Source organism: Pogoniulus pusillus, chromosome 8 (assembly GCF_015220805.1).
Source record: "Pogoniulus pusillus isolate bPogPus1 chromosome 8, bPogPus1.pri, whole genome shotgun sequence".
NCBI classification, from domain to species: domain Eukaryota; kingdom Metazoa; phylum Chordata; class Aves; order Piciformes; family Lybiidae; genus Pogoniulus; species Pogoniulus pusillus.
The window spans coordinates 10,407,839-10,422,983 of record NC_087271.1 but is presented as its reverse complement, the minus strand read 5'-3'; the positions used below and the strand labels follow the sequence as shown (position 1 = coordinate 10,422,983).

The following is a 15,145-nucleotide window of genomic DNA, read 5'->3' as shown; positions in this document are numbered from 1 at the left end:
GCCCCAGCCACGGAACGGCTGCAAGCCTGCCCTGGAGCTCCGCGCCTGCGGAACGAAAACGTGGCAGGTGGAGAAAAGTCCCCATGCTGCACAGAGCGCGGCTCCGGCTCCGCGGCGCGGCTCCATCCGGGCACTGGAGTGCGGCTGCGGTGGGCGCGGTCCCATCCGGGTCCCGGGGATGCTGTCAGGGCGCCGGTTGGGCGGGGCTGGGCTGCGAGAAGCATCCAGGCTTAGGCGGCCCGTGTAGGACCTGCCCTGCCTGCCTCCCGCCGTCCGGAGACGGCTTCGCTACCGCCAGCTCTCTCGCCTGCCCTCCCCTTCTTATCGCCCTGCGCTCCGACAGCCGCCGCAGCTCCCTGGGGCTGCGCCACTACTCGGCGTCGGAGGCCGTGCTGGCCCGGGCAGGCCCTGCCCCGCCGCCCCTCCCAGCCGCGGCCTCGCAGGCAAGTCGCGCCTACTAGGGGAGCACTGAGGGCTGGGGGAGCGGGCTGGCATCGACCGGGTTGCCCGCGGCACAAGTGTGGGTCCTGCTCGGACTCTCCATTGGGATTGACACGGATGTGGAAGGGATCCGGGGAAGCCGTCTGTCGATGGCCACCTCCCGCTTGGCACCTGGGCACTGCAAAACCCGTGCGGGGATTAAAGGGCGTGTCGTTCGGGGTGGCTCGTCGCCTTCGGCGTCATCGTGTTTGTCATTAGAGACACTGACCCCTAGGCTCGTAGCTTTTCGAGATCAGCTTTAGACACTCTTTTCTCACGATTTTATTCGTGTTAGCTAAGATACATTTTCCCTCCAGGCGATTTTCTTTTAAAGCAAATTTTATTTCTTGTGGAAACGAGGAATGAATAGTAAAAGAGACAAGAGGTTAATAATAGTAAGAACCCATGTTCTGGAAGCTACTTCAGACCATCAAAGTCGTATTTTACTTCTAGATCAATCTGTATCGTATTTAAAGTACATATTTTAAAATCCCTTTGTGATTTTTCTCTTTTTTTTTTTTGTTAGTAACGGTGAGCAACCACGAATTTTAGTTCAGCAGTTGTGTTAGAAATTGGCTGGACTGTGACTTCCAATGGCTTTTCGTAGTGCCGTTGGCGTTTCTGTAGCTCCGAAATTGGAAATGCTTCTGGAGACAGAATTTAATTGATAAATCATCCATGAGTGTTTTTAATTCAAGTTCACTGATGTAGCTCAGCAGATGAAGAGCAGAGTTGTAGTAGGGAGTGTGTTAAGTGTGTGTTTGCATTTATCCCTCAGCGAGGGTAAAAGTGTTGTATATTTGTTAAAGGATGAAGGACATAAACTTGAGGTCAGAGCAGAGGAGAGGCACTGGTTAGACGGAGGTAATAGAAAACTTGAGAGGTTGAAGTATGAAGTGGTAGAAGCGCCCAACATGATTTAAATAGTTTTACATTGGATAAGTGCATTTCCATTATAAATGTGATGCTTCTGGTGTGGTTGCTTAGTAGTGAAATTAGTGGTTTGCATCAGCAATTGCAGATGTTCAGGGGTAGTCTTTAAAATATAAATTTAAAGAATTTACACTCTCTATTAGGATCCAAAGAATTTTGTTGGCTTGAAGCTAAATGCCTGAGAGAGCAGCAAGCTGAGGTAAGACTGGTTTGTATCCTAGATGGCTTATCCGAAGGCACTAGTAACTTTGTAAAGGTTTCAAGGTGGAGATAATAATGGTAGCTGATTTGTTAGTGACTACAAAAGTAAGCATCAGAATGAGTGAGACTCTCTGAGAATTAAAACGGACAAACCAGATGGAACCTGTGCAAATGGAAAAATGTATGAAAAAAATCTAAAATATTAGAAGTATTTCTTAATATAATCACCAAAGTGAGATCATAAATGTTTTGTTCAGCCTTCCAGTTCAGTTTAAACTTTGGTAATCCATAGGTGGCTGAAAAGAGTTTTCCCACTAGTCTCATTTTAATGTGGCAATGTTTATTATGCGAAGGTATCAATTTTATCTCAGTTTCATGTAGATGGAGATCTCAATACTGATGTGTGTTCCTTTGTGCTTCCCATTGTTTTGCTTCAAGATAAATGGTGTTAGATTCCTTCTAAATACCATTTTTTCCTGCTTACAAATAACTAATGGATGCTGAGTGATTTTAGGACTTTTTTTTGTGTGTTTCTTGTGAAACATCACCTCCTGCTTAATGAAACTGGCTAATTGAAATGTATTGAAACCAAATGTATTTAGACATTAAAATGTAATTATATGGTATGCTGCATTTTGAATTCCACCCTTGTTGTTTCCTGTAGATTTGCATGCTTCAGATGGTGGAAAAAGTCAGCTCAGGCATGATACATGTTTAAATTGCTTTGGCAGGAAACATGGTTGGAGTATTTAAGCACTAAGAAGAATAGCTGAGCAGTGGTGCTCAAAGTACATGCTGCATACAATGAAAAATTTCTTAGCTAATTTTTATCTGAAACCTGCATTAAAAAAAAACAGTTATCAGTGTATGACTTTATATTCTGTATGCTGCTAATATCATAAAAATACAATGGGAGCACTGATCATTATTCGTTATTTCATTCTGAGTGCATCACTGCAGATTGGCAAGAACAGAGGAAGGGCACATTTCTAATTGCTTGCAGAGAAAGAAAAATTCTGTGTCAAAGAGGAAGCAGGGAAATGGCTTTTAAGTCAATGTGTTACCTAAACTGAGGGAAAATAATCTGTTGACATTAGAGACATTTATTTGTACTAGCTTATCTTGAGAAATGAAGCAGAATGGCTTTGCAGTATCCCAACATGCATGTTGAAAGTGGGTATCTGTGATGCATACAAATAGTTACGTGAATGTCTTTGAAATGTTATTTGTGTGTGCTCAGATTTTAGTGTATTTATATATACATATAAATACACTTGGCCAGTAGGTCAAGGGAGGTTATTCTTCCCCTCTACTCAGCACTGGTCAGACCGCACCTTGAGTACTGTGTCCAGTTCTGGGCCCCTCAATTCAAGAAGGATGTTGAGGTGCTGGAACATGTCCAGAGAAGGGCAACGAAGCTGGTGAGGGGCCTGGAGCACAAATCCTATGAGGAGAGGTTGAGGGAGCTGGGCCTGTTTAGCCTGGAGAAGAGGAGGCTCAGGGGTGATCTTATTGCTGTTTACAACTACCTGAAAGGGCATTGTAGCCAGGTGGGGGGTGGCCTCTTCTCCCAGGTGACCAGCAATAGAACAAGGGGACACAGTCTCAAGTTGTGCCAGGGTAGGTATAGGCTGGATATTAGGAAGAAGTTCTTCCCAGAGACAGTGATTTCCCATTGGAATGGGCTGCCCAGGGAGGTGGTGGAGGCACCGTCCCTGGGGGTCTTCAAGAAACGCCTGGATGAGGCACTTAGTGCCATGGTCTAGTTGATTGGCTAGGGCTGGGTGCTAGGTTGGACTGGCTGATCTTGGAGGTCTCTTCCAACCTGGTTGATTCTATGATTCTATATATATATGCAGAGCCTCTTTTTGTTTTGGTTTTTAGATAGGACTTCTTGATGCTATATAATATCTTTTTTTATTATTTGGTGTGAGCTGAGAAAACTGAGTTTATTGTTGCTACCTAAATAGCTTGGAGATAGTTAAGATGATGGATTTTCTTCCCCTTACCTTGGTGGTCTCAATTCACTCTGTGTTCATTTCAGTTTAAATGTTGCAGTTTGAATTTTATTATGCTTCTCCAAGAGCAGTATTGTTGCATATGAGTATTGCAGCTGAAATTTTGCAACCCAGAGTATAAGAAAGCCTAAAAGATTGGACATTTTTTGTTTGCTTGGGTTGTTTGGGGTTTTTTTTTTGTCTTTTTTTCCCACCCTTTCATCTAAAATATAAAACAGCACTGAATTTGGTATGTCTGTGTGTTTTCTTGGATCTCATTTGAAACAGCAGACTAGTTCAGCCTGTGGTAGTTTTTTCTTGAGCTACTGTCAGTTGTTAGAAGGCTGTTGTCTGAGCCTCACTAAAACGCTCCATGTTTCAATTCTCTCAAAGTCTTCTGACTAGACAGTTTTTCAGCCTTTTAATTCTTAGTTTTATCATTGTGTTTCTTCATCTGGTCTGTATTGTACTTTCTTAGCAAAAAGGAGCAGGGCAAAATCTGTGGTTTTGATCAATTTAGCATGCAATCCAAAAGTCTTCCTAAGTGATGACGTGTAACGTCCTTTTGCTGCCACTATAACAGACATGATTTCTGTGTGCCACTTACTGGAGTTAATTCAGAAAGTGAATTTGTCACTGTTATAACTTTGAGATAGTTTTCTTTGTTTCCCCCTAATCGATACGTGGTATTGCACACTTAGAGTATGCTCTTTACATTTGTGAAGGAAAAATTGCAAGTGTGTAGATAAGTTACTTTTACTTTATCAAGAAATCAGAAGAGAGTGGAGTTATCAGGTTTTCACAATAGTTCTCAATAAACTTGGATATTCTTTCAACAGGACTCCTGGAAAGATAAACAATGGAGGACGAGGAAAACCAAGTGCAGCTTCTGAACGAGAAGCAGGTGCCAAGCTCCGCGACTGATTATGCGTGGCATGTCACCGATATGAATAGACTCCAGCGCTTCTTGTGTTTTGGTTCAGAAGGTGGTACTTACTCCATCAAAGAGCAGAAGCTGGGCTTTGAAAATGCAGAAGCTTTAATGAGACTGATTGAAGAGGGTAGAGGTTGTGAAGCTATTCAAGAAATAAAGACATTTAGTAAAGAAGGCAGAGCCGCAAAACAGGAGCCTCTGCTTTTTGCTCTTGCAGTTTGCTCACAGTGTTCTGATGCAAAAACAAAGCAAGCGGCATTTAAAGCTGTTCCTGAGGTTTGTTGCATACCAACCCATCTCTTTACTTTCATCCAATTTAAAAAAGATCTGAAGGAGGGCATGAAATGTGGCATGTGGGGCCGTGCACTGAGGAAAGCTGTTGCAGATTGGTACAATGGAAAGAATGGCATGGCTGTTGCTTTAGCAGTTACAAAATATAAACAAAGAAGTGGTTGGTCTCATAAAGATCTTCTGAGGTTGTCCCACCTAAAACCTGCCAGTGAAGGTAATAAATTTTTATTTACCTGAAAGTACTGTGCTTTAAACCTTTTATATTTACTGTGGAACTGTTCTGGAAACCCAAGTACCACTGTAGAGTGATAATTTCCTAGTGATGGTATATCCTCTAAGTTGCATCTTAAAAACCTGAGTGTATCAGAATTGAACTGTTTATCTTCAAGATAAACAGTTTGTTCCTTCTTTTTCTTCCTGATGTGAAGAAAAGATGAAATAATGCAGTTCCCTTAATTTTTTCCTATTTGCTTACATATTATGAAACAACACTTTTTCCATTATATGGGAAAATCTGTTGGTTTCAAATATGTTAGGCTCTGTACTTCTGAGGAGAATAATACAGTAATTAAAACTACTGCTCTGAGTTGTGTTTGGCTGACACTTTTCTTAGCTGGTTGGCAGGTCAGAATGAAACCTGCTAACTCCTTTTCATGCTAGAATGATAAATGCCAGTATGAAGAGGGTAATCCTGCTTGGATTTTTATTTTCTTTTCCATAGGCATTGCTGTAGTCGCGAAATATATTACCAAAGGATGGAAAGATGTTCAAGAGGCTTATAAAGACAAAGCAGTTTCTGCTGAGATTGAAAAACTCTTGAAGTATCTGGAGGCTGTGGAGAAAGTAAAACGCACAAAAGATGAATTGGAAGTTACTCATTTAATAGAGGAATATGGTCTGGTTAGGGAGCATCTCCTGACAAACCATCTGAAATCTAAAGAGGTAGGTAAACTTCATTAGCTTTGTACTCTTTAGAGTAACACTTTTCAGAGTCAGATTTCTGTTCAAAAATAACCTTTGTGTTTTTCAAGTTGTTTACCCAAGTAGCTAATTTAAAATAATTAGGATCTTCACATAAATTCTATAATTTGTACATTGATTTTTGAATACACCTACTTAATGTACAGATGTCAAGTCTTGTGGTTTAGGAATTTCTTTCTTTCTTTCTTTTTTTCTTTTCTCTATTGTAGGTTTGGAAGGCATTGCTGAAGGAGATGTCCATTTCTGTACTGTTGAGAAATTTAGGGAAGCTGACAGCAAATTCAGTACTTGAACCACGAGGTTCAGAAGTGGCAATAGTGTGTGAAAGACTGAGAAATGAGAAACTGCTAAAAAAGGTAAGAACTTTTTCACAAGCAGTGTTAGCTTTTGTGGCTTCTCATCTTTTCCTGAGGTGTATTTCTTCAGGCACCCCCCTGACAAAGTAAAAAAAGATGTTCTTTGAAGAAAATGTGTGGTTCTAATCTCTTCAAAATCTGCAGTGGAATACCTGCTTCTTAATTTTAAAACTTGTCTTTATCATTTCTTGTTTAACTTTTTTTCACAGCACTCAACCTCCCCATTTCTGACATTTTTCTACAAATGAAGTATATTGGCAGCTAAGATCTTTTCTTAAATTAGCTCTGTGACAAGCTTTGAATGTTGTCCTTGTCCACTGTTTTTGAGCCTTGTAATTAAGAATCAGCCGTACAAGCTTAAAGTGAGTGGAAGTTATTTGTGTAGGGGTCTAGGAAGTGAATTAAGGAACAAGCATAGCAGCTGAGAGGAAGAGTAAGAACAAAAAGACTCTCTTCTTTGATCTCCATCTTCTTTGATAGACAGTAAAGCTAAGAGAATAAGAGGAAAAAGAGGATTCCCCAAAGACAGAAAAAAAATGTCAGGAATTTAATGGAAGTGTTTGGTTTGAGGTTGGGTTTTTTTGTTTGTTTTCTTTATTTTCTTCCTTTCTAATAGTTTTATGGGTTTGGGAACATTAGAATCAGGAAGCATAACTTCTTCAACAACATGCTGAAGCAAGAAAAACAGCAGCAGGTCCTTCCTTACTCTGTTGCTCTTCCCTTTCCCATATTTCTACTTTACATCATGGATACTTCGTGAAGCATCGGAGAAGGGACAGCAAAGATGGTGGATGGCACAATATCTGGATGGAAGAAAGACAGTAGACAGGCACTCAGATTTGCCAAGATTTGCTCCTTGTAGTTACTAATAATTGAAACTGCCCTTGAGGAAAAAGATAACAAAATGTTGACAAATCAGTAAAAGAAAAATGTTGTTTCAGTAGAGAAATGAAAAAAAGAAGAAACTATTTGCATTGTCTTCTTAGAGGAAAATGAATGCTCTGTTCTGAAAATAGTTTGTTTCTCCAGTTTTACTGTGTTTGATACAAAACTGATTTAAAGTTTGCTCTTTTCCTAGCTCAACTTCTTTCCTTTCATCAGTAAAGGAGCTTTTGCTTCCTGTAAGCCTGTAATAGAAAGTCACAGAACTGTGAAATTTCACCAGAATTCTGGTGATGGGCTAAGGGAATTTGTTGGAGGATTCTGGAAAAGGGAATGAGGTCCATTCTCTTTTCTCTACCTGCAGGCTAGAATACATCCATTCCACATTTTGGTTGCATTAGAAACCTATAAAGCTGGACATGGAAGCAGAGGGAAGCTTTGGTGGCGTCCTGATCAAGACATTTTAGAAGCTTTAGATGCTTCCTTTTACAAAACTTTCAAGGTAATAAGAGTTCTTCAGTTTGTTAAAGCTTTTTAAGAAAACTTTAAAAAAAAATCTTCAAAAATCTTATAAAATGATCAAGAACAGTTTGGGTGGGTAATGCTATTGCATATTTATAACACAGCTCTCAGGAATTGACATCTTATTCAACAAAAAAATCAAAACTCCATGATATATTCAGCTTTTAGCAACACTTTTGTCCTAACGTTAGCCTGGGAAGAATAAAAAGCCCCACTTCTAAGGGATTCCACTTCTAAAAAGAAGAACTTTAACGTATTTAGCTTTTTGTACCTGTTTTATTTATTTTTCTTCTTGTTTTCCATTTAGACAGTTGAACCAACAGGAAAACGCTTCTTAGTTGCAGTTGATGTCAGTGCATCAATGACGCAAAAGGTTCTGGGCAGCGTGCTCAGCGCCAGCACGGTCGCAGCAGTAATGTGTATGGTGAGGCATTAAGCTTCTTTTGTTTATAACTATTTACATCTCAGGCTGCTCTTCTGTTATGAGGGTGTTCTAAATCTGGTTAGAAATGGGAAGGAAACTTATGATGTAATAGGTTATGGGTACAGAAAATGTGACCTTGTGCCTCACTGGTATACCAGATGCTTAAAGCTATTGGCAACCAGATTTGAGAAGATTCATTTGAAGAAGTTGGTTTCTCTAAATCAAAGTGGTCAAAGCTGCTTTTTTCACTTAGCTGAAAGCACATTTGATTTTTTTTCAGAAGCATTCATAGAATAATACAGATGAGATAAACTTTGGAATAATTCTTGTGCGCATCTGAGTTAACCACTGCAGCCTTTGTATCACAATCACTGTATCCTCAGTTTGATATTTTACATCTTGTGTATCTATATTCCACTTTAAAAATGTTTAGTGCTTTATGTCAGAAAGGAAAGAAGAAATATGTGGAAGTATCTGGAGAGGAAAAGGCTCAGGGGTGACCTCACTACTGTCTACAACTACCTGAAAGGAGGTTGTAGCCAGGTGGGAGTTGGTCTCTTCTCCCAGGCAACCAGCAACAGAACAAGGGGATGCAGTCTCAAGTTGTGCCCTGGGAGGTCTGGGCTGGATGTTAGGAGGAAGTTCTTCCCAGAGAGAGTGATTGGCTTTGGAAAGGGCTGCCAAGGGAGGTGGTGGAGTCACGATCCCTGTAGGTGTTCAAGAAAAGCCTGGCTGAGGCACTTAGTGCCATGGTCTAGTGGATTGGCCAGGGCTGGGTGCTAGGGTTGGAGTGGCTGATCTTGGATGTCTCTTCCAACCTGGTTGATTCTATAACTCCAGCTTTAGTTACGGTAGTCAAAGCAATTCTTTAGCTCTGATGTTTTCTATATTTACTTGCAGTAATAGTACAGAATAGTTAAATTCTAGAATTGAGTTTTAGTGTGAGGAACCATGGCAGCTTGAATACTAAAGGGTAAATCATGTGTGTTTGGTAGGGAATGCCTTGATCAGACATTAAAAACTAGGAATAATGCAATTAATGAATTTTTGCCTTCCCCTTTCTCAGGTTGTGGCACGTACTGAGAAGGATCCCCACATTGTTGCCTTTTCACATGAATTGGTCCCTTGCCCAGTGACAGCTGATATGACGTTACCTCAAGTATTAGTGAAAATGTATGAAGTATGTAAACAAAACCAAAGAATAACAAAAATAAACTTAGGAAATAGCTGTTGCTTCTGTCAGAGTTTAGAAGTCTCAACAGTTACATTTTCTTTGTAATCTCTTCTAGTACTGTGTTTAGTCTGTGTTATGAAACACTGCTTTTTTTCACCTCCTTTTTATTTAGGTCTGACAAATGTCTTTATTTCAACTGCCAGATATTAAACACTACAGTTTAGAATGGCAGTGTTATGTCACAGTGAGTTGGTTAAAAAATCATACTTAAAATAATTAAAGAAACAAAAACCCTGGACAGAATTGGAATGAAATAAGCAAGCTGTTTAACAAAGAATTTGTTTCATGGTTTAGTAATTTCTCTATTAATGTGTTCCCTGTACCAGGGGAGGTTTAGGTTGGATGTTAGAAGAACTTCTTCACTGAAAGGGTTCTCAAACACTAGAACAGGCTCCCAAGGGAGGTGGTTGAATTCCTGTCCTTGGATGTGTTGAAAAGACAAAGAGATATGGTGCTGAGGTATGTCGTTTAGCACCACAGGTGGCAAGGGTTAGATAATGGCAAGACTCAATGGTCTTAGAAGTCCTTTTCAACCTAAATGATTCTGTGTATTTTTTTCCTTTTAAGATTCCAATGGGTACCACTGATTGTTCCCTTCCTATGATATGGGCTCAGAAAACTCAGACAGCTGCTGATGTCTTCATAGTATTTACTGATAACGAGACCTTTGCTGGACATACTCAACCTGCAGCAGCTCTTAGAGAGTACAGAGAGGTAAATATGTTTCTGATTATGGTTGGCAAACACACACAAAATAAATATGTTTTAAGAGACTGAACTAAGTGTGACTTTTTTTCAGAAAATTATTCTGTAGTTAGGGAGAATTCATGCATATATTGTATGAATTGTGCATATTTAAAACCACTGAATTAACAAAAGGACTTGTAATTATCCTACCCTACTCTGTGTGTTACAATATCAATGGAAATGTGTTTGGTAGTCAGGGAATATATGGATTTCTGCATTCTGTGTATAATCAATTGAATAACTTTTTAATAGTTGTTACAAAGTGAAATTGAGCTCATAGAATTCAGTTTAACTTGGTCTGCTGTAGGTACCACAAGGTTTAAGTGAAGTAGTGAAGGTAAGCCTGCTGGGAAGGTATCAAAAGGTGGTAGTATCTTGTAGAGAAAACTCATTATGTTTTCAGGGGGCCACTCTAAGCAGTGCAGCTTTGTAATTTTAGAATAGAAGAAAAATACCCTTTCCAAGATCATTGCTATTAGAAAAACTCTGCATTTTAATGAGCAAATGATCTTTTATGCTTCAAAAGAACTATTTTTAAAACTACAAATACATACTTTCTGGCAAGCATGTAGGGATGGACATGGATCTGCATATTTCTGATGGACACTGATCTTCATATTTGTTTCCACTCAGTTAATACCAAGAATCTTTAACTTGCCCACTGCTGAGATGAAGTCCTGTTCCTAAATTCGCTCTCTAAACAAAGAGTTCCTGTACTCTGGCTTCCAAGCTACTTGCTTTGCTTTACCTTACAGATTACTAATCTGCAAATTCAGATCATTGATCAGAGTTGTCCAGAGGACAGTTGTTCCACCGACACTTGGAGATCCTTGACTTTAGACAAAAACACACTTCATTTGATAATTACTCTTGAAAGTTTTCACTCAGTCAACTGCAGAACAGCAAATGGAATGTTTGTGTTTGAAATAACCTGTAAATCTTAGTATTTTGGGAAAGCTGTGCTTGTATATCTCACTACAATTCTTTCCATCAGTTTAAGTGTAGCTGCTGCAGCTTAAGCTCCGTGTTAGTAGGAGTCTGCAGTTCCACATACGGCGTATTGCAGTTTCTGTTCAGAGAGTGGTTTGTGTAAGCAAGATGGCAACATTCGGCCCTCTGGCAAGTTGAAGTCACTGTGTTAAGTGTGTTCTGATTTTTTTTTTTCCTGCAGAAAATGGGTATTCCTGCTAAACTGATTGTTTGTGGAATGACTTCAAATGGTTTCACGATCGCAGATCCCGATGACAGAGGCATGTTGGATATATGCGGCTTTGATACAGGAGCTTTGGATGTTATTCGAAACTTCGCTTTGGATTTGATTTAATTTTCTAGGCATCTGTTCTTCCCAGTGGGTCCATTGCTGGCAACAGACTTCACCCTGGGAACTCCCAGCCAAATGTACTTTATTAGAATATGACATATTATAGACGTATCAGAATGTTACATTTTTGTGAGGGGAAGAACCAAGAAAAGCAGATGAGAAAATCTCTTTTATCTTTTTTCCTGTTGCATACGAGTTAAAAAAACAGCAGGAAATTTGCTAAAAGCTACAGGGTTACACAATACCTAATTTAATTTCATTTGTAGTAGATTATAAATACTGAGAGATTTTTAATTCTCCCTCCTCCTCCCCCTTCCTCCTCTGTTGCTGTGGAACGCTTGCTTGCAAGAATAAAATTATAAATGACTCTTAAGATGGGGCAGGAAAAAAGTGAGTTTAGCATTTTTAATAATGTAAGTTTAACAGCAACTTTGAAAGTTTTTTCTTTAGTCTTTTTGTTTTCATTTTGTAAGCTCTGTATTTTACAAGCATTACTAAGGTTCAACAACAGTTTTCATTGCTCCACTTCCAATCTACAAAAGAAATATTTTCCAGCACATATGAGACCATGTGACTGTGATGCAGTATAAATGATAGCCAGTGAAATTTTATACTGATAAAACTGAAAGTGGAAGTGCTCATGATACTGTATCTAGATTATCATCAAGCTTTCCAGGAGTAAAGTGTCATTCCCTTCAGATAAACTGAAGGCAAATTTCTGTACAGTGCAGTTTCAGAAGCACTAGTTTACAATAATATGCTTTACAAGAAGTTCTAAAAACTGCTAGCAAAAAAAAAAGATCTTGGAAATGGCTGGGAAGCCACATTCAGTCCATGTTAACATCTTAAAGAAGCACCAGCACACTTTCAGTGAAGAACTTCCAACAGGTGCATGTGTCTTGGCCTGCTCTTGAAAGCTGAATGCTAAGAACCAGAAACAAAAAGCTACATTTTCTTCAAAAGAATGTATTCAGTGATACAGAAACAATCTTCCTAACAGGAGAGTATTTAGGTTTTTTAACTCTTTTTGTAGATTAACATTAGTTCTGCTCTAAGAAATTAATTCAAGCTAACATATTTCAAAACTACCTCCAGTTTATAGGGACCAATTCTTAAAAACTTTTATGAAATGTACAGTTGCCTCTTTTCATGTTCTCAAAATCATGTTTAGGAAGTGATAGCAACTGGATTTTTTTTTAATTTCTGTTTTTTTTCTAGACTGACAATATGAGTTAATAAGGAGAAAACTAGTGAGTATCATCACTTGAGAACAGGAGTCAATAGGAATTCTCTGTGTGTGTGTGTATTTAATTCTGTGTGTTTTTAGGTGTGCTTGTACAGGGGGAAGTTTAAAGATCTTTGTAGTAGATCACAGTCTTAGAAGATGAGAGGGTTTTTTTTTAAGTGATGCTTTTACAACTTCCCCTAAGACATACGTGTGTCAGCCTCTTTTATGCTAATTCTGGCTCTTTTAAACAGTGAATTTGATGTCAATGTGAAAACAACTATGATTTATAAAAATAACCCAGCTGTGGTAAATGACACGCAAGACCTTATTTTTCTGCTGAAATGCCAAGCTTTTAAATGTAAAATTCAAGTTCATATTATACTTTTGATACTAGTAACACTTTTCATTATGCCTCATACATGCCGAGTGTAAATTCAAAGCTCCTATGCGATAGGATGGATACCTCTTCTGGTGCTAAAATGTAACATTTTACTGAAGGTGTTCTGCTACATACTTCTACCTTCACGACTAAATCAAAACAGTGAGGGATGCTGTTTCTGTCGATCAAACCATGGCTTAAAGAACTGATGGTAGGAACATTAATGCAGTTACGTCTGAATTAGCACTGCTCGTACGACACAGCTCTGATTAGAATTCTTGAGGATACAGGACTGCCACCAGCTTGTGAAGTGACATCTAGGAAAAAAAAAAGAAGTGTTCCTACAAAAGCTTAGCACTTTGATTTTTGAAAATCACCCATTTCTCCTGATAAGTCTCTTACCACTGTTAGTATTCTTTCTAAAGAAGCACCATGAATATGGGGAGTATAACCCATTTGGTAAATACATGTTAATAATGATTTCAATTAAATGCACTGATGTTTTGGGGTTGTTTTGGTAGTAATGTGTTTTAAATTACACAATAGTCAAACATCTGATGGGGTGTTTCCTTTTAAGCTAGAGATGTTGAAAATAACTGATAGATAAGTATCTTTTCCAAGTACTTTTTCTTATTTGGAGCAGTATTTATGAAATAATAGGAAATATTTTGGGATAAATATAAACTGAAAACTTAAACAGGTATTTCAAGTACCTGTGTGCAGTTAACTGCATAAATTTACTGCAAGTAAAAGGTTAGACTAGTTACTAATGGATTCAATTAAGGGTTATAGTAGTGTTGTATCTTTGAAAGGAGTCTAGTTTAAAATACAGTTCCTTGAACTCGTGTGAATGAACTTTTCATTAGAACTTAGAGAAAAGTGTAGCTCTCTGTATCTGTTGACACTGGATAGCTATATGTCATGTTAAAGATAGTCATCCAGGCTGGAGTACATAATATGCTCCTAGATATTTACTCTATCTCTAGGTACTAAAAGATCTTGTTAGAATATTCTAAGTGGTTTGGTTATCCAGTGTAAAACCAGCACCAGTGAGATCATACTGTCATCTGCCTCTTCAAGGTTTTTGGAGCAAGGGGAAACTGAAGTAAATGCTGATGGCTGAGATTTGTAGTAGTGTGGTGACCTCTTTTTCTACTGTTTTATCTGCTTTTTGTTATTATCTTACAGTGAGTGGCGTAGAAGATGCTGCACATGGCTGCTTTTTAAGGGACAGCCTGATTCCTTTGCCATAAATGGCAAGGATATGTAATAATTACTGTAATGTTTAAACAAGTGAGCTAAGAGTTGCTAAGCTTAAGCATTAATTCAGCATACAATAAATCCCTGCCCTTTTACCAAAGAGGGAGCACTGACTCTGAAGTTAATAGTGTCATTTGCATTGGAGGAACACTTTGACTAATAAAATGAAAACACGGCTGTAATTGTGCACTGAAGTTTACCAGGAAAAATTGAACAGGGGCAAGTGTAGTGTAGACTGGATGAATGCAGGTTCCCTTGCTGTCTAGCATATGTAAAAGGCTTTCAGTTTGACTGCCATTTCACTGTGACCCTCTTTAATGATTCTTAATATTAGACTGTAATGTTCAGGCGTTTTAAGAAGGAAGAAAAGGATGTAATGGTTGGAAGCACAGCAGAGGTATAGCATTGTTCTGAAGGGCTGTAACAAATAGCCATCAAATGTCAAATTTCTTCACGGAAGGGATACAATCAAGAAGGTGAAGAGGGCAGAGAAGGCACATACAATGCATGCCTCTGCCTTGTCTAATAAACTGAATAAAGACAGTAATAATTTTGCCAAGAAACAGATATTTCGTATCAGGAATCTGAGACCTGTAGCAAGCAGGGGAAGAGTTTGAGTTGCCTGTAGAATCAGAGTGCAAGCACAATAGGAGTGTTTACCTGCAAATCTGTGTATTGAAAAATAAAGAGAAGTATAAAAGCAGGTTTAGATCTGAAGTCAGCATGCCCACTATGTAAAGGCCACTAATAACTGGCCCTAAAGTATCTCGCTGCTTAAAACAACTGTTAAACATGTTTGTTCAGCATAAATCATGAGGAGGGTTGTGTTGGTTTTTTTTTGGTTTTGCTTAATTTGGGCTTATTAATGGGTAGGGCTTCAAAAGGCTATTAAATATTCCTGGCTTCAAAACATACCAACAGTTATGAAAATGTATTTTAATAGTGGCTCTGTCTGTAAAAACACTAGGGAAATAT

General features: G+C 38.8%; 1 protein-coding gene across 2 annotated transcripts; it reads left to right on the top strand.

The window, feature by feature from the left end:
- Positions 1-8: 8 nt before the first annotated feature.
- Positions 9-14,035, top strand: RO60 (Ro60, Y RNA binding protein). Of its 2 annotated transcripts, XM_064147164.1 has the most exons (9): positions 48-443; positions 4,451-5,050; positions 5,558-5,778; positions 6,027-6,173; positions 7,420-7,557; positions 7,885-8,001; positions 9,068-9,181; positions 9,803-9,949; positions 11,154-14,035. In XM_064147164.1, exons 2-9 carry the CDS (start codon positions 4,471-4,473, stop codon positions 11,304-11,306), a joined length of 1,617 nt encoding a protein of 538 aa, XP_064003234.1. In that variant the 5' UTR covers positions 48-443; positions 4,451-4,470; the 3' UTR covers positions 11,307-14,035. The 2 variants fall into 2 exon arrangements, with proteins under 2 accessions (XP_064003235.1, XP_064003234.1); XM_064147165.1 differs by lacking the exon at positions 11,154-14,035 and having other exon boundaries at positions 9-443; positions 9,068-9,174; positions 9,803-10,013.
- The last annotated feature ends 1,110 nt before the right edge of the window (positions 14,036-15,145 follow it).